Source organism: Zootoca vivipara, chromosome 15, assembly GCF_963506605.1.
Source record: "Zootoca vivipara chromosome 15, rZooViv1.1, whole genome shotgun sequence".
NCBI classification, from domain to species: domain Eukaryota; kingdom Metazoa; phylum Chordata; class Lepidosauria; order Squamata; family Lacertidae; genus Zootoca; species Zootoca vivipara.
In genome coordinates this window covers 2,317,008-2,344,785 of record NC_083290.1, presented here as the reverse complement: position 1 = coordinate 2,344,785, position 27,778 = coordinate 2,317,008, and the positions used below count along the sequence as shown (strand labels likewise).

At 46.8% G+C, this 27,778-nt stretch overlaps 1 protein-coding gene across 1 annotated transcript in view; it reads right to left on the bottom strand.

Annotated features, from left to right (window-relative positions):
* The window catches only part of CPD (carboxypeptidase D), a 40,997-nt gene extending 13,851 nt beyond the window's left edge, over positions 1-27,146 (bottom strand). The window contains exons 1-9 of the mRNA XM_060268574.1: positions 26,437-27,146; positions 22,870-23,766; positions 18,023-18,270; positions 11,275-11,417; positions 7,825-7,994; positions 6,691-7,052; positions 3,644-3,835; positions 2,720-2,887; positions 297-406 (exon numbers count right to left, since the gene is read on the bottom strand). Coding sequence (XP_060124557.1) covers positions 297-406; positions 2,720-2,887; positions 3,644-3,835; positions 6,691-7,052; positions 7,825-7,994; positions 11,275-11,417; positions 18,023-18,270; positions 22,870-23,766; positions 26,437-27,146 — 3,000 coding nt within the window. The remainder of the gene's footprint in view (positions 1-296; positions 407-2,719; positions 2,888-3,643; positions 3,836-6,690; positions 7,053-7,824; positions 7,995-11,274; positions 11,418-18,022; positions 18,271-22,869; positions 23,767-26,436) is intronic.
* Between the last annotated feature and the right edge of the window lie 632 nt (positions 27,147-27,778).

Here is a 27,778-nt window from a genome sequence, read left to right as displayed (position 1 = left end):
CCCAAATGGACAAGCCAATGATATGAGATGTAGCTCAGTCAACAGACCGTGCCATTATCCGCCGTCTGAAACAGACATCTTATTTGGCTCATGTCACAGCATTACTCTATGTCTTTCAGGGAGCTAACCTTCCTGCCATGATCTTGTACATACAACCTAAAACATCTCTGTTTACAGAAGGAAGAAAGTGTGTCGGTATTTGAATATCACCATGAAACAGCTTTCCATGTTAAGAACTGAAAGCTCCGAGAATCTGATTCCAGGATCTCTCAAGGACACCCTGGGAGATAATTTACCTTGGCATAGGAAAGTGCAATTTTCTGAAAGACTGCATCATCAGGGGATCTACTATATGTCGCAACTCCTTGTTGGTTGTCATCATAGGGGTAGTTAACCACTAAAGAGCCTGAAAGAAAATAAAGGAAAATATGGACCTAACGGTTTTTTTCTACGAGGTGGCTGCTTTGCCAACGTGCTAAAGAACAAACCTGCTGCACCTGGAACTGGGTGTGGACAATGCAGCTGAATGAGACACAGCTGTGGACAGCCTGAGACAGCACTATCCACCTGCTCATAAAAAGGAAATCTAAAGTGAGAGTCTAGGGCAGGCACCCCCAAACTCGGCCCTCCAGCTATTTTGGGACTACAACTCCCATCATCCCTAGCTAACAGGACCAGTGGTCAGGGGTGATGGGAATTGTAGTCCCAAAACAGCTGGAGTGCCGAGTTTGGGGATGCCTGGTCTAGGGTGATGTGCACTCTTTAAAGGAACCCGTCTCATTGTAAGACTTTAGTGCATGAGCTGAGACTTTGTTTGGACCTTGGATGAGAACCCGGAGTCTGAGAGCAAGGGTGTGTCAGAAGGAAAATGAACTGATATTGATTTATATGCATTAGTAACTTTGTATTAATGTTACATTTTTATATGTAACAGTGTATTTTTGTAATACCGTGTTTCCCCCTTTTTAAGACACCATCTTATAACTTTTTCCCTCAAAAAACACAAGGTGTCTTACTTTCAGGGGATGTCTTAATTTTTTATTAGGTTTTTATTACGGTACCTTACAGCCTCCTCAGCCGGGCCAGGCCGCTGGCTTGGGATGCTGCTGGGCGCTCTGCCCGGCGCTGCTGGGTGCTCCAAGTGCACCGCGCTGCAGCAGCTGGTTCCGGGCGGCGGGGCGGCAGGCCTCCTCGGCCGAGCCAGGAAGAGGCGAGGCCGCTGGCAGGCCTTCTCCTCCTGCTGCTGCCACAGCTGGCATGCTGGGTCCCGCTGGCTGGTTGGGGGAGGGCCTGTGGGTCTCCCACCGCTGCTCTGCCTCGGGCCATGCGGCCCACAAAGTTCTGGCGGCGCGGAAGGACACCCCGGCGGCATGGAAGGGGCCAGCAGGCCTCCCGACGCCGAGGGGTTTCCCCGTCCGAGCGCTCGGCCCGAGTGGAAAAAAGTCCTGGGAAGAGCAGGGAGGCTCCCAGTGTGGCTCACCTGGCGACACACTCAATTCATGCACTCCCTCCCACCTGGTCTCAAGCCTCTCCGAGGCTCTGAAGGAAAGCAACAAGGTATGTCTTATTTTCGGGTTATGTCTTATATTTCAGAAATGCTTAAAAATCCTGCCATGGCTTACTTTATGACTACGTATTAAAAAAGGGGAAACACGGTATTTGGTTTAAGTTGTCTGTTGTTGCTTCAGTTTTTTGTACACCACTTAGATTTTTAGTATATTAAGTGGTATAGAAATTAAATAACCAATCAATCTATCAACAAGCCAGCCTGCTATGTCCCTAGTCTCAAGGATTAACCACAGGACAAAGCTCAGTAAACACAGGCAACAATAAAGATTGTGTAGCAACACTGAGGCCACTTACTGGAATTCACTTGGTCTAAGAGACAGCAAGTCACACTCACTTGTCACATAGTATGGCAAAAGACAAGGAAATGAAACAGCTACTGAGCTGTGACACTGAATGCAAATGGCACTTTACTGCCGGTTGTGACTTAAAAATTGAGCAAGGACAGACTTCCCGGCAAAATGCCATCAGACAAAATGCAACTTCAATCTTGGGTCACAGCAATAGCAGCCAAATAGCCTAGGGAACTACTAGCAATGCAATAAAACCTGAAAAAAGGCTAACTAACAAGGTTGGGCTGAGCCTTCTAGAGTGTTTCTATTTACAGACACCCAAAAGGCCTTAGGATAAAAGGGTATAAGTTAATAGGGGCTTGTGGAGAGCTTTTGCAAAACACTCTTGTGAGACCCACATGGTGCATAAAAGTCATTGTGACATCAGATGATTGACAGGTGGGTGGCCACATAGGAGATGGGGGAGATAGCTATCTGGCCCACTGGCAAGATCCAGTTCCAGACCTTGAAGTAGTTTCCTCAAGGTCCTTCCAGCCACTTGCTAACTTTTCTTGCAATGACCCCAGAGGTCAGAGAAAAACATTTAGAAGGGATGGAGCAGGCATCTCCAAACTCCGGCCCTCCAGATGTTTTGGACTACAATTCCCATCTTCCCTGACCACTGGTCCTGTTAGCTAGAGATCATGGGAGTTGTAGGCCAAAACATCTGGAGGGCCGCAGTTTGGGGATCCCTGGGATGGAGCTTCCACAGGCACAGTGAGATCCAATTTACCTCCACAGCTGCTTACTTAAGCTTTCCCTGCAGGGTACTCAGCAGCACAAACCTACCTTCAACCTATGCGAGACCAGGATTCTCTTACCTCCATGCAAGTTTGCAGAAAGCACAAATGGGTATGTCTTCAGCCAGCTCATGACAGCTAATGTCTCTGGCTGTGGAGGGTCTGTGATCTGGAAGAACTGATCAGGGAAATTCCGATTCAGGTCATAGTTGTTGCTGTTGTTTCTGCCAACAATCCCCAATCTGTCTCCTAAGGAAAGAAAACAAAGCCTGTTGAGATTCTCAGAAGAGGCATCTGGTTGGCCTACATGAGATCAGGGTGCTGGGCTAGATGGGCCTTTGGCCTGATCCACTTTGCAGGGTTCTTCTGGGGTTCTATTCAGGCCATCTGTGTCTCCTGCTCCTTTGCTCTTCATAAACCCAAGATTACATCCTCCAAGTCCCTCACTCCACCTGTTCTTGCTTGCTGCCTCCTATTACTGTACTACCTGATATCACCCTCCAGCCTCTGCCAATATATTTAAATGCCTGATAAAAACCCACCTCTCCACCAAGAAGAGCCATTTCCTTCCACTCTTCTTTCCTTGCACATTGCATGTTTGAAAGCAGGAAAAGCATCTTAGCTTTGTTTTATGTGAAATGCCTGGTCTTTCTAGGCATTCCAGAAATAATAATTCTCCTGGACCTTGTTAAAATGCCAGAAGATCTGATGAAATATCCCTGCATCAGATCCTTGCCAAATAACTGTCCTCTTGCTAAAATGGAGATGAATGGAATAAGTTGCCCTTAAAAGACCGATTAGGGGAGATAAGATGCCACGAACAAAACAAAGGCAGGCATTCTGGCATGGCAGAATAAAAAACAAGGAAGTGGGATCCTCTACATAGCTTGTGGTAAAAGCTGGGTAATGAAAACAAATGAAAACTGTTGCCTCTCAGGAGGAATACCTTTGCCTTCCCTTAAAGCCACCAGTGGTGGAAAGCACAAAATGGAAACACACAGCTACCTTCATGGGCTTTCTCGTAGCCGTCAGGGTTCATGGATGGCATGATGTGGATCCGAGTGTTTTGGACCAAGTCAGTTACTTCAGGATCTGTGCCATAGTTCTTGCAGAGGTACTCAATGAGATTAAGGAGAAGCTCTCTTCCTACTACCTCATTGCCATGCATATTTGCAATATACTTGAACTCTGGTTCAGCTGGAGGAAAGCAGGGGTGAGGGAGGGCAGAGAGAAACATGTTTAAACTAAGTAACCTCCTCTTAGTTGTTTGTCTACCTGGCTGATGCACTGCATCTGGTGATCTCTATTCTAGTGAAAATAGCAAAAAAAATACCCACAAATGCTTAACATACTTGCAAAATAATTTGAGACAGTCAGGCAAGCATACGAAACCACATATTGAAAGTTGCTATGTCCAGCTTTGAGCAAAACAGGCTTTCTTCATCCCCAACTGTCAGGCTGCCCTTACAACAGGCTGAATAAGGGTGACCACTTGGAATAGTGGCTCAGGCCACCTCCCCTGTAGAGTCTTGAGAAGCCCCATGTGTTTTGCTGAGGTCTCTTCCCTGGTAGGGCCATGCTTCAGACAGGAAGTGACCAGCAGACAGCACAGAACACCACAAAGCAGGGCATCCTCATGCCAATAGCAGTTAGTGTAATGGTAAGGATCAGGGGCTGCACAATCCAAAATAAGCTTTGGGACACTGTAAGTCAAACACCCACACTTCCAGGGAAGCCCCTTCTGTGAGACAGCAGAGAATGGCACCTAGTCCTACATTTGCTTGGGGTGCAAGAGATTGTCAAAGTATTTGGAGTGGTCCCACATTTCTTGGGGTGTGCACATCTCAAGTTCCTTATTGTTGGCATGGAGATGCCATGCTTGTTCATGTCTTCTGCCCAAAGAATCGGGCTGTTCACAATTCTGTGCCAGAAGATTATGGCAATGGATACTAATGTCAATAGGTGCTAGTACTGATATAGCAATGAATATTTATAGGATGAACTACGGCTTCCCCCGTACTGTATTTGCCTACTGGCAATGCTGACTGGGGCTGATGGGAGTTTGGAGTCCAACACCATCTGGAAGACCACAAGTTAGTCACCCCTTCACAAAAGTTAGAGGGTTGTGTTTTCCTTCTGTGGTTTTCATTATTATTGTGCTGGTAAGATGTACACATTGCCCTATAAAATGTTTAAAAAGCTAACTTTAAAAAAAGGAGACATACAGTACTTTGACCCCACAGGAGCAGAGATATGACCATGTCAGTCAACTGTTCACTTTCCAGCCATTTTCAACAACTGGGGAAGAAATGACCTATTATGTCTTTAGCTGGGCATTGTGTTTTTTGCAACAGTCCTTGTAATTTTAAAGGTCAATCTTACATTTACTGGACTATTCAAGTATTGCAGATTCAAGGAATGTGAACACACACATACAGGAGGAAATGTGCAAGCAGCAAAAAAAAGGAAGTGATAATATAGCCTCAACCAGCCCCTTCCTTGGCAGTAGAGGAATTCCTTTGGCACTACAGTTCATTAGTTGAAGCCACAATACGGAATCCAACAAAATGGATGCAAGCATCCTTACTTCCTATGTGTCATAATTTGCTTTTCATCCAGATACAATTTACATCTTTCTTGGGAAAGTGAAAGTTTAAATAGCAGTAACTGAATAATCAATGAGAACATTATCACAATGATGGAGAGGGGAGACAGACGACTGTCAAAAGCCATGAAAATATAAAATGGCCAAAACATAAGGGGGGATATCTAATGTTAGTCATGCTGAGAGTAGCTCCTTTACAAATAATGGTCTTGTTACTTAAGTCCATTGATTTAAATGGGTTTGCTCCAAGTATGCCTAACATTGGGTTTTATCTAAAATTATCTTTAAAAAAAATACATACAGTACATCAAATTTATAAACTATGTACCGTATTTCTTGAACTGTCTTGTACATTCTTACCCAAACATATACACTTAAATGCTAAGAAATTCTGGACTATCATTTCTGAAATAACCAGGATAATCAAACCCAGTGCAGCCATCATTTAAGCAAAAATAATGGGCTAGTTATAATTCAACAGAAGTTATAATGGAACTTGCATTTAGGAAACAGAACTCAAGCATCCCAAAGGAGTCCCAATAAAATCTAAAGCTGGAGAATAATTTAAAAAATCAATTTATAAAACCAGCTCAGTCTCTAAAATACAACCCCCCCTCCCCTTTCATTGTTTAATTCTGCTAAACTGAAGTTTCTGTTACAAATTCTTATTACAAAAAATAGCTTCCTGACAAGTTATGACTTGCATAACATGTTCCAGAGAATTAGGACTTGACAATAAAGATTTTGATACCCTATCTCCAAAATCTAATAAAGGCAGAAAGAGAACCAGTAGCTGGCAGTTGACTAGTTAATTAGGCTAATTTCCCCACTTGCAATTAACCCTTTCAGTACTGCACTGGGGAGGGAGGGAGAGAGAGATCTCCTGAAGTTTCAAGAGAAAAGGGGAATAGGAAGAACAAAAGATATCTGAAGCAACACCACTTCCTGTGGAGCCCAGCACAAGGTACCTGATACAAAGAGGCTCTTTTTTGCAAGCAGAAAGTCCCCAGTTCAATCCACAATTGCACCCCAAGGTCGGGCTGGAAAAGACTCCTTGCCTGAAACCCTGGACAGCCACAGTCAGTGAGTGTAGATAACACAGAATTAGGTGGACCAATGGCTTGACTCAGGATAAGGCAGGTAGCCCTCATATTCTGCTGAGCTCACTGGAAGAAAGCACTACATATTTAGAGATGCTATCTGCAGAATGCTATCTGGATAGGAGCAGCCACAGTAACAAGGCAGCTTCGGCCAGCTGTACACAAACCCAGCTCAGCTAAATGATTTCTCTTATACCTTCAGAGACTGGAGTCTCAGTGCTCCCTCTGCGGTGCTCTAGTGCCTGCACCCTTGGAACATTATCAAAAACAATGGCAACTTTTTTGCTCCAAAGTTTCTATTGAAGCACATTCATAGAAGCAAAAGAGCCATAGGCTAAATTAACTACCTGCTTCGTGGATGCCTGGGTTGTCAGATATTTCCATGACATACAATTCCAGCTGCTTCACCGACTTGCCAACTGAATAGAGGCGAGCAATATTTGGGTACTCGGTGGCATATTTCCTCAGGAAGATCTCCATGTCAGGGAAATGATGATGGCGGAATTCCTCTGGTTGGATCGCTTGGTGGAAGGAAGTTGTCCTATTTGCATCAGTGGTGTTGGTGGTGTTGGTAACAGACTCTGTGGTGGCTAGTGGCACATATGTTGGGTCAGAGGCCGGCACTGCTATTGAAGGTTGCAAGGAGAAGTCCACAACAGTTGCATTCCCTTCCTTGACTTCTACATTCACTTTGGTGACAGGCAGGTAGCTGCAAAAAAAGAGAAACGGATACAATAACTTTCTTTCAGCTTCAAATTCAATCTGCTTAGCCTTACCTAGGAAGATATGAAATAAGGGCTAACTAAAACTCTAATTATGATCAGACAGCACGAAGATTAGAAACTTCCTGAAAATAACCCTGAGGAACCCCACCCAGGAAAAACCTTCCAGTTCAGAAATCAAGGCCATCAGCACCTGGAGGAAGATGTATTACAACATTCAGGCTGTATCTGCACACACCTGCTATGAAGAGAGTCCCACTGGATACAGTGGAACTAACTCTTGGGTAAATATGAACAGAATTGTTGTCATTCAATACTTTGTAAAACGTGGTTTTTAATATAAAGTCCACTTCATCTTCATTATTATTCCCATTTCACAGACGGAAAACTGAAGCTGAAAACTTAATTTCTGCATCCAATCCCATGGTCCCCATGTCAAAGCCCAATTCTGTTTGCTGAGTCAAAAAGGCTTGTCACCATACAGGTCCTTATCTACAAAGACTTTAGCAAAGCACAATTAAGGGTAGGAAGAGTGCTTAAATCTCACGGGAACTCAAGGAGCCCTTCCTTGCCCTTGGACTTGGCCTGCCTCTTGCTTCTGTTTGCATAAAGCAATATGAGCAAACGGTTCAGGGTGATTCGAGACAAGGCAGCAAGAATGGTTTCTACTGTTTCAGGGAAGGAGCTTCCAACTAGGAGTGGCCTTGCCAAGAGCAAGAGACAGCAGCACAGTGTCTTTGGCTGCATCAGAGACTTTACCCCATGACAGCAGCTGTGATGTTGTAGGTCCCAGGCACCAGCAGTCTGTGATAGTCACCAAACCAGTCAGTTGTGATGTTGTGATCAATCCCAGCCACAGCAATAGTTGCATTTTCCAAGCCAGCCCCAGTCACCAAATCCCTCACAAACCCTTTGATTCCAATGTGAACCTGCACAGATTAAACATGAAATAGATCAAAAGACAGGCACATCATGAAGAGCAATACGATTCTTTGCTCATCACCACGGTTGTTGGTTTTTTTACTCTATAAAACTTCTCATTTCATGTTTAGAGTTCACTATGAAAGGTACATAGTGCTATTAAATTAATAGGCAAACAATGGCACACATAATACAGCCTTTTCCACCAAGATATAAAAACTGCACCTTCAATGCACAAACAGAATTGGAGACTGGCATATTTGTGTGTTACTTGAAAGTGCATTTATACTTTTCTGAATCACTTTTTATTATCTGAGTTACAGAATATTCAGTAGACAAGACAAAAAGGAGTATCTGCTATCAGCATTTAGATCTTTCTGAAATGTGAGATGCTGCTGCAGATTAGTGTAACTATGCTTGCATTTCCCATTCCTTTATGTGTAGGGGGAAAAGAGGCTGCATTTGTCCCCCATAGTCTTCCAATATAATAGAACAGAGAGTGTCATTCAATCCTGTGACAGAATTCTGTAAAACAGCAGCAAAAGACAACTTGTGCTCTTTTTATCAGGCTTGCAAAAGGCAACTGCAGATGGAGACACCCAGTCACCACTTTAGGGGAAAGGTGTGCTATTTTTTTAGTTTCAATTGCTTTTGCTTAGAGGCCCGTCTCAAAATGGATGCTGTTTGATTAGAATGCTCTCTCTGTCTTGAAAACACCACACACTGGCACACAGTAGAAGCCTTTCAAACCACATCTACAGCAACAACCACCTACTACAGGAAGGTTTATACTGAACCAATGCTACAATTCTGAGGGTGCCAGGAAGAAAGGGGATTCATGCTAAATGACATCAAGGCTAATATATAGGCAACATTAGCTTAATGGACACACCTCTTGTTTAGGGTGAAAGAAAATGATTAGAAACAAAATAAAACATACTGTGTTTCTCATATTATAAGTCATGTCTTATATTAATTTTTTTTTCCAAAAAACACGACATGGCTTATTTTTGAGGGATGTCTTATTTTTTAATAAAGTGCAAGCGGGCGCTGTTTGCCGGGCTTGTCAAGCCCAGCAAACAGCGCCTGCCGATCTTCGGTGACAGGCGGGGGTGGGCGGAGAGCGGAGAACGATCTCCGCTTCCCCCCCACCCCCGCCTGTCACACAGCACAGGTCGGCGGGCGCTGTTTGCCGGGCTTGTCAAGCCCAGCTAGGAGCGCCCGCCGATCTTCGGTGACAGGCGGGGATGGGGGGAGAGCGGAGAACGATCTCCGCTTCTCCCCCACCCCCGCCTGTCACACAGCACAGGTCGGCGGGCGCTGTTTGCCGGGCTTGTCAAGCCCAGCAAACAGCGCCCGCCGATCTTTGGTGACAGGCGGGGGTGGGGGGAGAGCGGAGCACGATCTCCGCTTCCCCCCCACCCCCGCCTGTCACACAGGACAGGTCCGAAGATCGGCGGGCGCTGTTTGCCGGGCTTGTCAAGCCCAGCAAACAGCGCCCGCCGATCTTCGGTGACAGGCGGGGGTGGGGGGAGAGCGGAGAACGATCTCCGCTTCCCCCCCACCCCCGCCTGTCACACAGGACAGGTCCGAAGATCGGCGGGCGCTGTTTGCCGGGCTTGTCAAGCCCAGCAAACAGCGCCCGCCGATCTTCGGTGACAGGCGGGGGTGGGCGGAGAGCGGAGAACGATCTCCGCTTCCCCCCACCCCCGCCTGTCACACAGCACAGGTCGGCGGGCGCTGTTTGCCGGGCTTGTCAAGCCCAGCTAGGAGCGCCCACCGATCTTCGGTGACAGGCGGGGATGGGGGGAGAGCGGAGAACGATCTCCGCTTCCCCCCACCCCCGCCTGTCACACAGGACAGGTCGGCGGGCGCTGTTTGCCGGGCTTGTCAAGCCCAGCAAACAGCGCCCGCCGATCTTTGGTGACAGGCGGGGGTGGGGGGAGAGCGGAGCACGATCTCCGCTTCCCCCCCACCCCCGCCTGTCACACAGGACAGGTCCGAAGATCGGCGGGCGCTGTTTGCCGGGCTTGTCAAGCCCAGCAAACAGCGCCCGCCGATCTTTGGTGACAGGCGGGGGTGGGGGGAGAGCGGAGCACGATCTCCGCTTCCCCCCCACCCCCGCCTGTCACACAGGACAGGTCCGAAGATCGGCGGGCGCTGTTTGCCGGGCTTGTCAAGCCCAGCAAACAGCGCCCGCCGATCTTCGGTGACAGGCGGGGGTGGGGGGAGAGCGGAGAACGATCTCCGCTTCCCCCCCACCCCCGCCTGTCACACAGCACAGGTCCGAAGATCGGCGGGCGCTGTTTGCCGGGCTTGTCAAGCCCAGCAAGGAGCGCCCGCCGATCTTTGGTGACAGGCGGGGGTGGGGGGAGAGCGGAGAACGATCTCCGCTTCCCCCCACCCCTGCCTGTCACACAGCACAGGTCCGAAGATCGGCGGGCGCTGTTTGCCGGGCTTGTCAAGCCCAGCAAGGAGCGCCCGCCGATCTTCGGCTCTGTCCCCCGATGCGCGACGGCTCGGGGAAGCAGGAAGGGAGCTCCTGCTGTGTCCCGCGCCTTCGCCTCTCGCTCGGTCGGGGCTACACGACATGGCTTATTTTCGGGGTATGTCTTATTTTTCACCAACCCTTAGAAATCCTGTCATGGCTTATTTTTGGGGGATGCCTTAAAATATGAGAAACACGGTATTTCCTGATTGTTGCTTGGTCATAAATATGGGTTGCATTCAATTTTGGTCCTGTTTGGAGCAGACCCATTGAAATTAATGGCTATGACTAGCTTAAGTCTACTAACTTCAGTGAGACAGCTCCCAGTATCTGCTTGTTTCATTTGTTATTATCATTATTGATTTTTTAAATCACTTTCCACAGAAGTGTCTCAAGGGTGAAGTTTAATAAAAATAGCCCCCCCCCAAAAAAACCAAAAAAAAACCCCAGCAGGTAAATTTAAATGAAACAAACCAATAAGATAAAATAAGATAAATAAAATAAAAGAAAGAATATTATACCCATGGCAGAGTCCTACTCATCCAACTGAGGAAAAAACCCAAACATGTATTCAGTTCTTTCCGGAAAATGTAGGTATCAGTCATATTACATTTTGTGAGCTTTTTACTTCGTCTGATTGGCCTAGGGTGCAGTTGAGGCATGCTCAACACTTACAGGAAATGAAACCCCAATGCCAGTGAATGGGGTCATCACCTTTCAACACAAGTACATGTCCATGTGACAGATGGAAGCATTTGACATTTCAAACAGCCTGCAAAAAGGCCAAAACAATGTCTTACTTTTTCAATGAAGGCGAGAAGAGATTCCCGGTTATTCTCCCATTCCTTCTCAAGCTGCGAAGCTGGTGGGTATTTACAGCAGGAAAGCTCAAAGGTGACTTCAAAGCAATTGGCCCACAAGTAGTTATAATCCTGCATGCCACCTAAGGAATTTAAATGGAAGAATTAAAGTACTATCACTCAAGTTGCGTTATCTTAAGAGGTGTCCAAATAGTATCTTACTAGACTAGAAAAACTCAGTGTCTTTAACTGAAGAGGGGGAGAAAATTAAGCCAAAAGCAAAATCCAGATGCCCGTGACTTTAGCTCTGGAATGGAACATAGGAGATAACACATTTAATAGGTAAATACCGCAACCCCTTTACAGGCAAACAGAACTGAGGATCCAGCAGCTTCTCTTATTTGGCACCTCTAGCCAAACTGTCAGAAAAAGCTCAGAATGAGATTAAAGCAGAAGCCATGCTTCCTTCATTTCTTGCAAGTGCCTGGCCAGCATCACCACCACCACCACCACACAGTCTATCCCTTCAACCAACCCTCCACGAGAGGTCCAGAGGGTGGCAATATAAGAACAGGGTGGTTTTCTAGGGTGGGTCCCCATTTGTGAAATGGTCTCCCCAGGTAGACTTGCCTGGTGCCTTCATTATACATCTTTAGGCACCAGACAAAATTGCTTCCTCTATAATCAGGCCTTTGGCTGATTAACCAATCTATGGCCTTTTAAATGTGTTGGTTGGAGGGGGCTGTTATTGGTTTGGTTATGTATTCTGTGTTTTCACTTTGTATTATTAGGCTGTAAATTGCCCTGTGATCATCAGATGAAGGGCGATATACAAATTTAATACATAAAAAATAAATAAAGGCATTTTTACTTCTTTTCAGAGCTATTTTATCAGACAAGATCTTCTGTGTTCTTAACCTCCAGCAGTTCAGGACTTGGTGATAAACAGGATTAGAAGTCACAAGGGACACTGGTCAGATTAGCAGGGAATGGCATATTGTTCTTGAAATGCCTATGTAAACTTATATGGGTTTCACTACCACAGTGACAAAGGCTTTCTGTTATTTGTTACACAGTATAATGCTCTTCAATATACTCATGTTACACAGGCAAGGTATCTCTTCGGAAGGCAAGCTACAAGCTTTATTCCCTTGGAGGAGAAAAAAAATATTCTATTAAACATTCCATACCTTTATTTCAAGGAGCTCCAGGCAGTGTACATAGTTTGCCCTCATCCCATTTTTATCCTTACAACAACCCTGTGATGTAGGCTAGGCTAAGAGAGGAGGTCCTACACTAAGCTTTGTGGTAAAGTAGGGATGTGAAATATAATAATAATAATAATATTTCTGTGCTGCCCATCTTACTGGGTTGCTCCAGTCATTCTGGGCAGCTTCCAACAAATTATGAAACCACAGTAAAACATCAAATACCATAAACTTCTCTATACAGGGCTGCCTTCAGATGTCTTCTAAAAGTCAGATAGTTGTTTATTTCATTGACATTGACAGGAGGACGTTCCACATGGTGGGCACCAACTACTGAGAAGGCCCTCTGCCTGGTTGCCTGTACCCTAATTTCTCACAATCAGGGAAGGCCCTCAAAGCTGGATCTTAAGTGTCTGAGAAGAATGATGGGGAGTGGAGATGCTCCTTGAGGTATACAGGGCCGAACCCAGGGCTTCCCTGTCCTAGACTGACTCACCAACCACAACACTAAGCTGTCTGGCTCTTCACATTTCCAGAAACTGCAGCACAAGGATGATTGCAACAGATCAAGACCAAAGGCAACTCTTCAGTAGACAAAATTGTTGCTTTTTTGTGGGTTGGGAGGGGAGGTAGACACAAAAGAATGTTAACAAGGTTAGTGAAATACAGTTTGACCAAAGGAAAAAAGCCTTGCCCATCCAAGTTCAAGTAACCCTGCACCTTTGAAAGTGCCAAGTAACAGAACGATTCTGCTCAGAAGAGTTACAACATTTAGGTTAGTGTGCAATTCATTTAGTAGGTGACAAATTTGAGAAAATGTGGTGCGGATGGTGGGTAAGACATGAACTTAACTGAACGGTTAATGGCCATTTCCCTAGATAGCCTTTAGCTCCTCCTGGCAGCTCTATTTCAGCAGTTGCACACTTAAAATGAGTTGGTTATACAGTACCAAGTTTTTAAGGCAGAAAAAATATGTGAAGGGAATTAAGAAGGAAGTGGCCTTAGTGTGAACCTGTTCCCCTTCCAAAAATCTACACTAATTGCTGCTTATTTTCAGACTACCAATTCCTGTCACACCACATTCATGGTGGTGACCTCTTACCAAAAGGCATTGCTTAATTTTCTGTTTTCCACACAGTGAAAGCGTTCTAACACCACTGAAATCACACTAACAATATGATTCTATGCATGTTTAGGAGATGAATAAAAACGTTTGAACTAGTGGTGAGATACTGCATGGAAATATATTTCTATGGCATTTCCACAGGCCACTAACCACCTGACATTAGCAACCAATGAACCTGATTCAGCAAATCTTTAAAAGCCAGGCAGAATACATGGTCCTTGAGATAGCCACTAAAATAATAATAATAATCTTCAGTTCAAGCAGGCAATACACAGTTGAATGAGCAAGTGAAATGGCAGCACCAGGCAAACCAACCAAACTAAAGAGGTTATATCTGAACTAAAGAACCCACATCAGGGATAGGAGATGAGAGCAAACCTTATCCCTCATCAGCTAGAAAACATGGAAGAGCATGGCCAGACTGCAAACAACAAAACTGCCAACATTTTCCTGATGGTTAGAAAGCTATATAGCTTATGCTTGGCAAAAAGGAAGCCCTCACAAACTTGGGAATCAAACTGATGTTACTGTTGGCGAACCTATAGTCTACCTAACAGAGGGTTCTATCCACTGGTAATAGTAGTAGTAGTAGTCGTAGTAATTATATATTATTATTATTATTATTATTATTATTATTATTATTATTATTATTTTATACCCTGCCCATCTGGCTGGGTTTCCCCAGCCACTCTGGGCGGCTTCCAACAAAAGATTAAAAGTACATTAAAACATAAGTCATTAAAAACTTCCCTAAACAGGGCTGCCTTCAGGCGTCTTCTAAAAGTTGTATAGTTCTTTATCTGTTTGACATCAGATGAGAGGGCAATCCACGGGGAAGGCACCACTACCAAAAAGGCCCTCTGCCTGGTTCCCTGTAACTTTGCTTCTCACAGTGACAGAACCGCTAGAAGGCCCTCAGAGCTGGACCTCAGCGTCCAGGTTGAATGATGGGGGTTCGTCATACATTAGTCGTACATAGAGCAGACACATTTAAATTAAGGAGCATGACTAGCTTATCATCCATTAATTTCAATGAGTTTCTGAGTAAAATTTATTTGGATGCAACCCTGAACTTTTGAGCAGAACTTGCCACTGAAGAGTGAATTAACTTAGTCCCTTCAGGATATCCTGGTTCAAAAGTAAATGACAGTGTGCAGCTTCACCAGCATTCACTCATTCTGTCTGCTTGTGAAATGTTGTTGATTTAGTAAACCCAGAGCTTCCACCACCATTTGGGTGTGTCTGTAGTGGAAAGGAAGCAGGAAAAGAACTGGCAACTACTGGTAAACAGCATGAGGGAAAACTTTTATTTGAACAGTTAGTTAGGCATTTGGCCAGCCAAAATAAGATGTGTTCACATGACTGGTCCAGTATTTCTAAAAAGTTTAATGCTACTAGGACAAAAGAGAAATGTTTATCCATCAACATATCTGATACTTATGTTGATTATAAAAACAAATTTAGTTAAATGCTGGGCAGGGTTTCTATAGACATGAATAACTCACGATACACATAATTTTCATTTTTAATGTTAACTGCAATTATAATTCTAAAATTAAGGTAGTTTGGCATAAAATCTGATGATGATTGAAGTATCTTTGTTGTTGTTGAGCAAATATTGTAGTGATTAGTTGACTGAAAAATTTTGACAAGACAAAAAGAATGTCGGGGGAAGAACAAGTATAAAGAGCTCTGGTTTGACTTTAAAAGTCAACTTCTATCAGGCTACAGCAAGTGAGAGAAGGGAGGGAGGGAGGGCCACCTCTTAGGCTCAACTGAGAGACCAGTAACTTTTGGCTTTCCTCTCTTTGAACTGCTTTAATTCCAGCTGGCCATTGTAAAAACACTAAAAACTACCGTGTTTCTCCTAAAATAAGACACGTCTTAAATTTATTTTTCCTCCAAAAAAACACACCACGGCTTATTTTCAGGGGATGTCTTATTTTTTGTTAAGTATTTTTTACTAACCATGCATTTTGTAAAGTGGGCAAGGCAAGAAAAGAAAGTAGGGTACTGTACCGGTAGTGTTTTGAAACTGGGCTTTGGGGCTCGGCATGGTGCGCTGCACACTGTGGCTCTTGCCGTCGGGGCTTGGCGTTGCGCACGCTGTGGCTGTTGCCGGCTCCCGCTCGGTTGGGGCTCGGCTCTGTGATTGCTGCGCCTCTTGCCGGCACCCCTCGGTCGGGGCTCAGCTCCGCGAGCGCTGCACCGCTTGCCGGCTTTTGCTGAGTCGGGGCGGGCTGTTGCTGGCTCTCACCGGGTCCCAATGGTCTCCTGCTCAGTCGGGGCGGGCTGCTGCTGGCTCTCACCGGGTCCCGGGTCTCACCGGCTCTCACCTCGGGGAGGCGCGCTGTTCAGGCTCCCGCTGGGTCGGAGCTCGGCGAGCGCTGCGCCTTTTGCCGGCTCCCGCTCAGTCAGGGCTCGGTGCAGCGTGTGCTGCGCCTCTCACCGGGTCCTGCTGTGTCGGGGGTCGGCGTAGCGCGCTGTTGCAGGCTCCTGCTGAGTCGGGGCTCGGCGAGCGCTGCACCTCTTCCCTGCTCCCGCTCAATCGGGGCTTCGTGCGGCTCGCGCTACAGCTCTCGCCGGGTCCCGCTGGGTTGCGGATCGGCACGGCGCGCTGTTGTCGACTCTCCCGGGTCGGCCCTCGTGGGGTCCTGCTTGGTTGGGGCTTGGCGCGCTGTACTGCCGGGACCTGCGGCTCTCGCGGGGTCCTGCTGGTCGGCTCCCGGGGGGTCCTGCTGGTCGGCTCTCGGGGGGTCCTGCTGCAGCTCTTGCCGGCTCCTGGTCAGTCGTGACTCCACATGGGACATGCTGCTGGGTGATTTGGCGGGGCAGCAACATCCGTTTCAGGGCGCCGACAGGAAACTTCCTTTTCCTCTTCCTCTTCCTTGGCGCCATCCAGACCCGCTTCCCCCCCGGCTTATTTTCGGGGTATGTCTTATATTTATTCTACCCTTGAAAAGCCTGCCATGGCTTATTTTTGAGGCCCGTCTTATTTTAGGAGAAACACGGGTGTCTGTCTGTGTTTCTTTTTCTCCCTCCTAATTCCTTTTGTGTTACGTATTTTAGATTGTAAGTCTGAGAACAAGTACTATTTTATTACTGTTCTTTGCAACCACTCAGGGAACCTTTTCAGTTAAAGAGTAGGGCAAAAATAATTTAAATAAGGAGAAATGAGATTATCTACAAGCAATTAATGCAACTATTTTGCAAATGGTTTTAGGTAAGAAAAAAATACCAGAAGAAATGTGGGTCTAAAGCAGGCAATTAAAAAGAAATGGTGCAATATGCTTTTCAAATTTGATTAGCATGTCAAAAAAATCTATGTAAACACACATAGCTTTGACACTGTAAATCTGCATAGAAATACTAACATAAAAACCTTTCTAATGCAATTGATGCTACTTTTTGAGCTGTGTTATAACCTGGGTGACATACCTAAATTACTTCTGATGAGGTTAAATACCATTTCAAAGCCATGTAAATCCTATGCTCAGCCATAAGTAAAGCTCAGAAGCTCACCATCAGGTGTGGAAATAAAGGCAAACATACCATACTGGCAGTCACTCCCACAGGAAGACCCTATAATTTTTTTCTATCACAGTTAAATCTCCAAAAGTGAAGTTATTTTATGCAACCTAGGAATTGTAAATTTTAGAAGACTGGCCCTTGGGTTCTCTTCACTTGCACCATGTGTTGCAATTCTAAGCAAACTTCCTTGGGAACTTTATTTTTCAAGTGCCTCATATTTTTTTTCAAATTACAGCTTTACAGAGATAAAGGAAAACATAATCCTTGCCTTCAGACTTGCAGCATAATAGGCAAAATACAAAAACCGAACAGGAAAACAAGCAAGGTTAAGCACCAGTTACTCGTGAAGTTCAAATGAATTCAGCAATGCTTACTTTCAAGTCAGCATATTTAGGAGGGTTCTGCATGATAGCTACAGACAAATTCAGTACTCTGAATGCAGACAACCAAAGGCAGCTCAAAGGCCACATGCTCAAGCAAAGCAGCCTCACGTCCAATGGAGTATCTACCCATCAACCTACGTCTTACAGGCCATATGCAACAGTAAAAGGATGGTACAGAGCAGTGCTCCATAAGTGCTTTGTAAATGTGGGAGAAGGTTTCTCCTGTTAAAACAAAATTAGGCAACACCAACAATGTGTCAAAGCTAGCTATAAAAGTTTGCTTATATTTTAAAAGAATGTTTGACAACAGTTGAGCCAGGCATTTTCTTTACATAGCTTTTGACATATGAAATGCAAACACATAGAATCAATAACCAGCACCAATCATGTCAACACCTTGTCGCTGCCTGCAGGATTTCAGAAGCATTAAAGTGACAATAAAGAGCAACATGCTACTCTTTTGGAAGACACTAGTAAAGTGGTTCACTTGAGCAGCCTACCTTCCACGTCGTACCACTGAGCACCATTGGTGATGCCATCTTGGAAAGTTTCTTCTTCCTCCCCAGGGCAGTTTGGGATGCCGGTTTTCATTATTGGATGGTTTGATGCATAAGCCTTTGCCAAATACCTGAATACTTCATCATCAGCAGATTTGCTGTACACCCCAGAGGTCTTGTGCACAGCGGAGTCATCAAATGGATAGCTTGCAACAACAGATCCCCCGTGCAGGTTCCCGGAAAGCACAAACCTGTTTTCAACAGAAGTACAACAGTAATCAGAACCAGAAAAGATAACTGCAGGGTAAAGATGCAATCAGGTTAATATGGCATGTTTTATCCCATCACACTAGATTTCTTTAATGAAGCAGCACAATCAACTTGGGAGAAAACATGGTGGCTCTTTTTAGAAACTGCAAAACAACTTGTCAACAAGAGAAGAAGATCCCTAAGTCAGTGTGATGCAGTTTACAGAGTGCTGTGTTTAGAAGGGGGGACTGCATTTTAAAAGACAGTTCACAATGAAGGAACCAGTATTAGAGGTGAAAGCCAATCCAGACCATTATCAGCAATTAAGTTGGCAAACAAACTGGGTGCTAAGCACAAGAAGCCAGGTCATAAAAATAAGTTACAAGCAGCAGAACCCACAAGCATAGTAATTTTAGAGAGACTATTCCTATAAGCTTGTCAACACCAATTGAGATTCAGACTGATGGGAGTTAAGTTTGCAGACTAGTTAGGAAATGGAAGTGCCTAGGAAACAGCATAGATTTCTTTAGCCCTGCCACAAGTGACTGTACACCTATCTTTAAGATTTCTTCTCAGCTGATAACGGAACTTAGGGTTCCTTCCAAAAGCACTTGATATGAACCAGCCAACATCAGAAAAGCCCCATTTTAACAAACTTCTGAGCACCAACCAGAGCACTGCATTCTATTCAACAAAAACAATTCATAAATTGTTAAACTAAAGCATGCATAATGTTTGATGTTTATTCGGTTTTGTACCAGTGACATAGTATTGCAATTGTAATCATTTTAAGCCCTATAACAAGGCAGAAGGGCAACCACAAAAGACTGCCTTGTTTAGCCAGTTTTAGTGGCTTCTGTTATTTTAATTTGAGGTAATTTTAAACAGATAGAGCTGAGAGAATGTAGATTTGAATGTGCATTGTCACATGGAAGATCTTGAGACACCCAACATAAGAAGTCAGATTTTTTACATTAGAACTGCAACAAGCAGATTTGCAAATCCTTATTGGGCTGTTGTTTTCATTCAAGCAGAAGAACATCAACAGAACATCAAGATCACTGCATGACAATAAATGTCAAGTTTGGAAAAATAGTATTTTGCAGTGACCATAAGGCAATACTGCTTCTTATCATGTTTTTGCCACAAGCAAACCCAGTTCTCCTCTCAGTAGCCAATACATTCCTGTGCAAAGGGGACAAGCCATACAAACAGCATCTTCTCCAACCGTAACTACCCCCCAACCAGCCCAGAACTCCTAACCAACTTCCCACTCACAGTACAGTTGTATCTTGGTACAGTGGTACCTCGGTTTATGAACACAATTGCTTCTGGAAGTCTGTTCATAAACTGAAGCGAACTTTCCCACTGAAAGTAATGGAAAGTGGATTAATCCATTCCAGATGGGTCCGCGGAGTATTCAACCTGAAGCGTACTTAACCCGAAGCATGGGTGTAATTTGTTCCGGAAGTCTGTTCATAAACTGAAGCATTCATAAACTGAAGTGAACTTTCCAACTGAAAGTAATGGAAAGTGAATTAATCCGTTCCAGATGGGTCCGCGGCGTTCGTAAACCGAAAATTCGTAAACCGAGGTTCCACTGTACTCATATGTTTTGGCTCCCAAACACTGAAAACCCGGAAGTAAGTGTTCTGGTTTTCAAACTTTTTTTGGAAGCCGAACGTCTGACACAGCTTCCGCTTGAGTGCAGGAAGCTCCTGCAGCCAACTGGAAGCTGTGCCTTGGTTTTCAAACGTTTTCGGAAGTCGAACAGACTTCCGGAATGGATTACATTCGAGAACCAAGATACGACTGTATCAAAAATGTGCAATCCCTTGGACCCTCAAAATCAAAAATTGTTTTAAAGTCCCATCATAACCACAGATACTTACTTTAAGGGTAACATCCTCTCTCCATGGCTTCTCTAACTACACACTCCAGATCTCCTACCCAGTTCTCTACAGCAATGAAGGCCACCAGGAAACTGGCCTCACCCACAAAAGACAAACTATACTGAGAACCATCTACTGAAATCTTTCCCCTTCATAAGAGTTGTTAAGGGTGGTGACACAGAACAGGACCAGGCTATCTTGGTGACAGCACAAAGGAACTTACTTCCCAGGAGTCCCACCTGGCTTAGTTAAGGTCTCTCACCTCAGCTTTTAAGTACCAGGTTATGGAAGTGTGTTTAACTGCTGGTGTTTCTGCAACTTCTATTTAAGTTGTTCTGTTGGTTTCTTTTTGATAGTACAGTATTATGTTTTTATTTATTTAATCCACTTTGTGACATGGGGAAGGGGATTAAGAGCATATAGCACCAAGGGAACTGGAAAATAACCAACACAGCACCTGAGCCTCAAGATGATGCCAGGAATGAAGAGAGGAAAATTACAATTGCCCAACACATTTTGGCATGTCACTCTCTTTGGGTCATGGGTCAAGACATCTTCTCCCTCTACTTCATTTACTCTTTTAGGTGAAAAACAACAATGGTGTGGCAATAAACCAAAACACAATTGCAGTTTTCAATAAACGTTTTCATCCCTAGTATCTACTTGAGCCTTTGCCTCCTGATTTTTGGTTTCCAGCCAAAAATGTTGTAAAAAAATATTCCATCCCCATATGAGAGAATAAGCTAGCTCCTGGGCTTCAAAAAGGGACAAGCCAAGACATCCAATTATCCAGTGCCCCCTGTACAGAACAACTGCCACCCACGGACCTCTTAAAACCTTCCACTGCACCCCCAAATAACATAGACAGCATATGATGAGGCTCAGCCCTGACTGAAACACCCAGAAGGGATCCCACCACCTAAGCCAAGAAGCTCTGCCAACCAATGAAAGCTCAACTGGCTCGGCACTATTAGAGCTGGCCCCCAAGGAAAAGCCTGGCCTGCCAAGCATCATGTAAGATTCTACACACTTAGGCAGGAAGAACCAGCAGCAGAAATATAACACGGGAGCTGCCTGAATTGCCAGTAGTACATGCAAAAAGGATCTAGGGGTGTTAGTAAACCACAAGCTGAACATGAGTCAACAGTGTGATGCAGCAGCAAAAAGAACTTAGCCTATTCTAGGCTGCATCAACAGAAATCTAGTGTCCAGATCAAGGGAAGTAATAATACCACTGTATTCTGTCTTGTTTTGGTCCCAAGCCCACCTGGAGGCCTGTGTTCAGTTCTGGGCACCACAATTCAAGGAAATTGACGAGCTGAAATATGTGCAGAGGAGGGTAACCAAGATGATCAAGGGTGGAAACCAAGCCTTATGAGGAATTGTTCAAGGAATTGGGCATGTTTAGTCTGGTAAAGAGGAGACTGAGAGGAAATATGAAATACATCTTCAAATATCTAAAGGGTTTTCACTTGGAAGATGGAGCAAGCTTGTTTTCTCCTGCTCTGGGGGCTGGGATCCAAACCAATGGATTCAAGTTACAAGAAAGAAGTTTACAACTAAATATCAGGAATAACTTTCTGACAGTAGGAGCTGTACGAACAGACTCCCATGAGAGGTGATGAACTCTCCTTCCTTGGAGGTTATAAACAGATTTTGGATGGTCATCTGTCACAGCATTTGAAATTCACCAGGAGCCAGGCACATTTTGCACATTTTCCACCTGGCTTTTGACCACTTGCAACCAAGTGAATATGCCTGCCATCATCTGCAGGTACATGCCTGGGGGATCCTTGGATATTGATTGTTTTCACATCCCGGTAACACATTCTGTACAGAACTTTATCAGTTATATCAGCTGAGATTCCTGTACTGCAGGGGGTTGGACCACATGGCCCTAGGGGTCCCTTCCAACTCTACAATTCTATGACTCTATGAGATCCCACCTCCAGAGAAGGAAGCTGCACCCAAGCACATAAAGCTGATGCCCTCCCACTGCAAATGAGCCCTGCCAACCAATAAGGGCCCGCAGCATAGTTCAGTTGGTAGAGGAGGAGACTCTTAATCTCAAGCCTGTAGGGAAGAGTACTATGTTGGTCAAAAAAAAACCTGTTTTGCAGGAAATTGGACTAGATGGCCCTTGTGGTCCCTTCTAACTCTACGATTCTAAGATTCCAGGTTAAACCTGCCCCTAAAAAGCCCCATCCATACAGCACGGACACCCTGTCCCCATACAAAGCACACCCACCAAGAGACACTTTGTTCTGTCTACCAAATAAAAACCCACCCCACATACAATACACAGTCAACATACAATAAGGCTCCACCCCAGCCCAGAAAAAGATTGAAGCACCTAGGACAAGTCATGGGCGTAGCCAACGGGGGGGGGGGGCCCTACGCCAAAAGCAGAGATCCCACCCCAAAACAAAGAAGCCCCATGTTTTAATTTTTGCTTTACAAATTGGAAGTCATTAATAAGTGACTAATGGATGCTAATAATGCCTCAACATAGTCCACAGGATTACTCTCAAATAAGCCTAGCCCACCCTGCAACATGACCCCCTCATCCCTATACCCCGCCCTCTTCGAATGAAACCACGCCCACAAACAGAACCTCGACCCATTTAGCACGAGGAAGCCCCGCCTCCAAGGAGACCCCGCCCCACACGAAGCCACGCCCACCGCGACCGAGCCCCGCCTCCCCCTCACCGGTTGCGCCGCATCCACTCCATGAGGGCGCGCACTTCGGGGACGTTGGCCAGGTCCGGCTGGGCTGCCCCGAACTGGTCCGGGAAGCTGCGGTTGAGGTCTTTCCCCCTGGCGTTCTCCCTCCCGGAGGCGTCCTGCTCGGCGCCGCAGTCGCCCTCCTCGGCGCGGGCGAAGCCGTCCGGGTTGAGGCTGGGCATGAGGTAGAGGTCGGTGGCGTTGAGGAGGCGCTGCGCCCGGGGCTCCCCGCGCAGCCACCCTGCAACCAGCTCGCGGGCCAGGCGGACCACCAGGGCCCTGCCCAGGGCCTCGTCGCCGTGCATGTTGGCCACCAGCTTGACTTGCGGGCGGCCCGGGATAGGGGGTCCGCCCACCGGGTCGCCGACGTCGCCGCTCCGGCCGCCGGGCTCCGGCAGGTCGGCGCTGAGGCGCAGCACCCACAACTCCCGGCCTTCGCCCGAGCGGCCGATGGAGAAGAGCCGGGCCAAGCCGCGAGGGGCCTCGTCCTCCGCCAAGCGACGCAGCGACGCCCCCAGCTCCGCTTCGTCCAGGTAGCGCGTCGCCACCGCGCCGCCGGCAGCCGAGGGCTCCGTGGAGGCCGCAGCCTCCGCTTTCTTAATGTGCGCCGCCTCCGCCCCGCGCCGCCACAACAAAAATAACAAGAAGAATGAAGATAAAGCTAAGTGCAATAGACCTCCGCCCCGGCCCGCCATCGCCGCCTCAGATGTGACAGGCCGCTCGCTCGCCGCCGCTGAGGGGAGGAAAAGTGCTCGCTGAGGTAACTCGACACTCGATTGGCGAGGAGGGAGCAGGGCAGCGCGCCAATCGGAGAAGACGGCAAACAGCCAATAGGAAAGAGGAAGGGGGCAAAAGATCCAATAAGAAAGGCTGGAGGGAGGGCTTAAGAAGCGAAAGGGGGCGTTTAACCCTTGAGGGACCGGAGGGGAGAGAAACTGGCCTCACCCACAAAAGACAAACTATACTGAGAACCATCTACTGAAATCTTTCCCCTTCATAAGAGTTGTTAAGGGTGGTGACACAGAACAGGACCAGGCTATCTTGGTGACAGCACAAAGGAACTTACTTCCCAGGAGTCCCACCTGGCTTAGTTAAGGTCTCTCACCTCAGCTTTTAAGTACCAGGTTATGGAAGTGTGTTTAACTGCTGGTGTTTCTGCAACTTCTATTTAAGTTGTTCTGTTGGTTTCTTTTTGATAGTACAGTATTATGTTTTTATTTATTTAATCCACTTTGTGACATGGGGAAGGGGATTAAGAGCATATAGCACCAAGGGAACTGGAAAATAACCAACACAGCACCTGAGCCTCAAGATGATGCCAGGAATGAAGAGAGGAAAATTACAATTGCCCAACACATTTTGGCATGTCACTCTCTTTGGGTCATGGGTCAAGACATCTTCTCCCTCTACTTCATTTACTCTTTTAGGTGAAAAACAACAATGGTGTGGCAATAAACCAAAACACAATTGCAGTTTTCAATAAACGTTTTCATCCCTAGTATCTACTTGAGCCTTTGCCTCCTGATTTTTGGTTTCCAGCCAAAAATGTTGTAAAAAAATATTCCATCCCCATATGAGAGAATAAGCTAGCTCCTGGGCTTCAAAAAGGGACAAGCCAAGACATCCAATTATCCAGTGCCCCCTGTACAGAACAACTGCCACCCACGGACCTCTTAAAACCTTCCACTGCACCCCCAAATAACATAGACAGCATATGATGAGGCTCAGCCCTGACTGAAACACCCAGAAGGGATCCCACCACCTAAGCCAAGAAGCTCTGCCAACCAATGAAAGCTCAACTGGCTCGGCACTATTAGAGCTGGCCCCCAAGGAAAAGCCTGGCCTGCCAAGCATCATGTAAGATTCTACACACTTAGGCAGGAAGAACCAGCAGCAGAAATATAACACGGGAGCTGCCTGAATTGCCAGTAGTACATGCAAAAAGGATCTAGGGGTGTTAGTAAACCACAAGCTGAACATGAGTCAACAGTGTGATGCAGCAGCAAAAAGAACTTAGCCTATTCTAGGCTGCATCAACAGAAATCTAGTGTCCAGATCAAGGGAAGTAATAATACCACTGTATTCTGTCTTGTTTTGGTCCCAAGCCCACCTGGAGGCCTGTGTTCAGTTCTGGGCACCACAATTCAAGGAAATTGACGAGCTGAAATATGTGCAGAGGAGGGTAACCAAGATGATCAAGGGTGGAAACCAAGCCTTATGAGGAATTGTTCAAGGAATTGGGCATGTTTAGTCTGGTAAAGAGGAGACTGAGAGGAAATATGAAATACATCTTCAAATATCTAAAGGGTTTTCACTTGGAAGATGGAGCAAGCTTGTTTTCTCCTGCTCTGGGGGCTGGGATCCAAACCAATGGATTCAAGTTACAAGAAAGAAGTTTACAACTAAATATCAGGAATAACTTTCTGACAGTAGGAGCTGTACGAACAGACTCCCATGAGAGGTGATGAACTCTCCTTCCTTGGAGGTTATAAACAGATTTTGGATGGTCATCTGTCACAGCATTTGAAATTCACCAGGAGCCAGGCACATTTTGCACATTTTCCACCTGGCTTTTGACCACTTGCAACCAAGTGAATATGCCTGCCATCATCTGCAGGTACATGCCTGGGGGATCCTTGGATATTGATTGTTTTCACATCCCGGTAACACATTCTGTACAGAACTTTATCAGTTATATCAGCTGAGATTCCTGTACTGCAGGGGGTTGGACCACATGGCCCTAGGGGTCCCTTCCAACTCTACAATTCTATGACTCTATGAGATCCCACCTCCAGAGAAGGAAGCTGCACCCAAGCACATAAAGCTGATGCCCTCCCACTGCAAATGAGCCCTGCCAACCAATAAGGGCCCGCAGCATAGTTCAGTTGGTAGAGGAGGAGACTCTTAATCTCAAGCCTGTAGGGAAGAGTACTATGTTGGTCAAAAAAAAACCTGTTTTGCAGGAAATTGGACTAGATGGCCCTTGTGGTCCCTTCTAACTCTACGATTCTAAGATTCCAGGTTAAACCTGCCCCTAAAAAGCCCCATCCATACAGCACGGACACCCTGTCCCCATACAAAGCACACCCACCAAGAGACACTTTGTTCTGTCTACCAAATAAAAACCCACCCCACATACAATACACAGTCAACATACAATAAGGCTCCACCCCAGCCCAGAAAAAGATTGAAGCACCTAGGACAAGTCATGGGCGTAGCCAACGGGGGGGGGGGGCCCTACGCCAAAAGCAGAGATCCCACCCCAAAACAAAGAAGCCCCATGTTTTAATTTTTGCTTTACAAATTGGAAGTCATTAATAAGTGACTAATGGATGCTAATAATGCCTCAACATAGTCCACAGGATTACTCTCAAATAAGCCTAGCCCACCCTGCAACATGACCCCCTCATCCCTATACCCCGCCCTCTTCGAATGAAACCACGCCCACAAACAGAACCTCGACCCATTTAGCACGAGGAAGCCCCGCCTCCAAGGAGACCCCGCCCCACACGAAGCCACGCCCACCGCGACCGAGCCCCGCCTCCCCCTCACCGGTTGCGCCGCATCCACTCCATGAGGGCGCGCACTTCGGGGACGTTGGCCAGGTCCGGCTGGGCTGCCCCGAACTGGTCCGGGAAGCTGCGGTTGAGGTCTTTCCCCCTGGCGTTCTCCCTCCCGGAGGCGTCCTGCTCGGCGCCGCAGTCGCCCTCCTCGGCGCGGGCGAAGCCGTCCGGGTTGAGGCTGGGCATGAGGTAGAGGTCGGTGGCGTTGAGGAGGCGCTGCGCCCGGGGCTCCCCGCGCAGCCACCCTGCAACCAGCTCGCGGGCCAGGCGGACCACCAGGGCCCTGCCCAGGGCCTCGTCGCCGTGCATGTTGGCCACCAGCTTGACTTGCGGGCGGCCCGGGATAGGGGGTCCGCCCACCGGGTCGCCGACGTCGCCGCTCCGGCCGCCGGGCTCCGGCAGGTCGGCGCTGAGGCGCAGCACCCACAACTCCCGGCCTTCGCCCGAGCGGCCGATGGAGAAGAGCCGGGCCAAGCCGCGAGGGGCCTCGTCCTCCGCCAAGCGACGCAGCGACGCCCCCAGCTCCGCTTCGTCCAGGTAGCGCGTCGCCACCGCGCCGCCGGCAGCCGAGGGCTCCGTGGAGGCCGCAGCCTCCGCTTTCTTAATGTGCGCCGCCTCCGCCCCGCGCCGCCACAACAAAAATAACAAGAAGAATGAAGATAAAGCTAAGTGCAATAGACCTCCGCCCCGGCCCGCCATCGCCGCCTCAGATGTGACAGGCCGCTCGCTCGCCGCCGCTGAGGGGAGGAAAAGTGCTCGCTGAGGTAACTCGACACTCGATTGGCGAGGAGGGAGCAGGGCAGCGCGCCAATCGGAGAAGACGGCAAACAGCCAATAGGAAAGAGGAAGGGGGCAAAAGATCCAATAAGAAAGGCTGGAGGGAGGGCTTAAGAAGCGAAAGGGGGCGTTTAACCCTTGAGGGACCGGAGGGGAGAGAAATGTTGTGGAATAGTTGAGAGATAGAACGGGAATCTGGATGGAAAGAAGCGGGGGAGAGAAAGGGGGCGGGAGAGAGAAAGGGGGCGGGAGAAAACATGACGGAAGCCAATGAAAGAAGACAGAGGAGACGACGGAGAGGTTGAGGGGCGGGGCTGAAAGCGGGAGACGTGGAAAGGATAGAGGTGGTGTCGACGTAACGAACTGTTCACGTGAGTGGGATACCCGCGTGTGCAGCGTCACGTCTGGAAGAGAAAACATGGAGATTTATTAGATTTATCTATCTTCTTGTTTAGCTATTGTATTTTTATCCTGCATGTCTGACAAATTTAAAAAAACAAAATAACAAACGTTAAACAAACCAGATAGATACTGGCCGTCATCTTGCAAAAAGG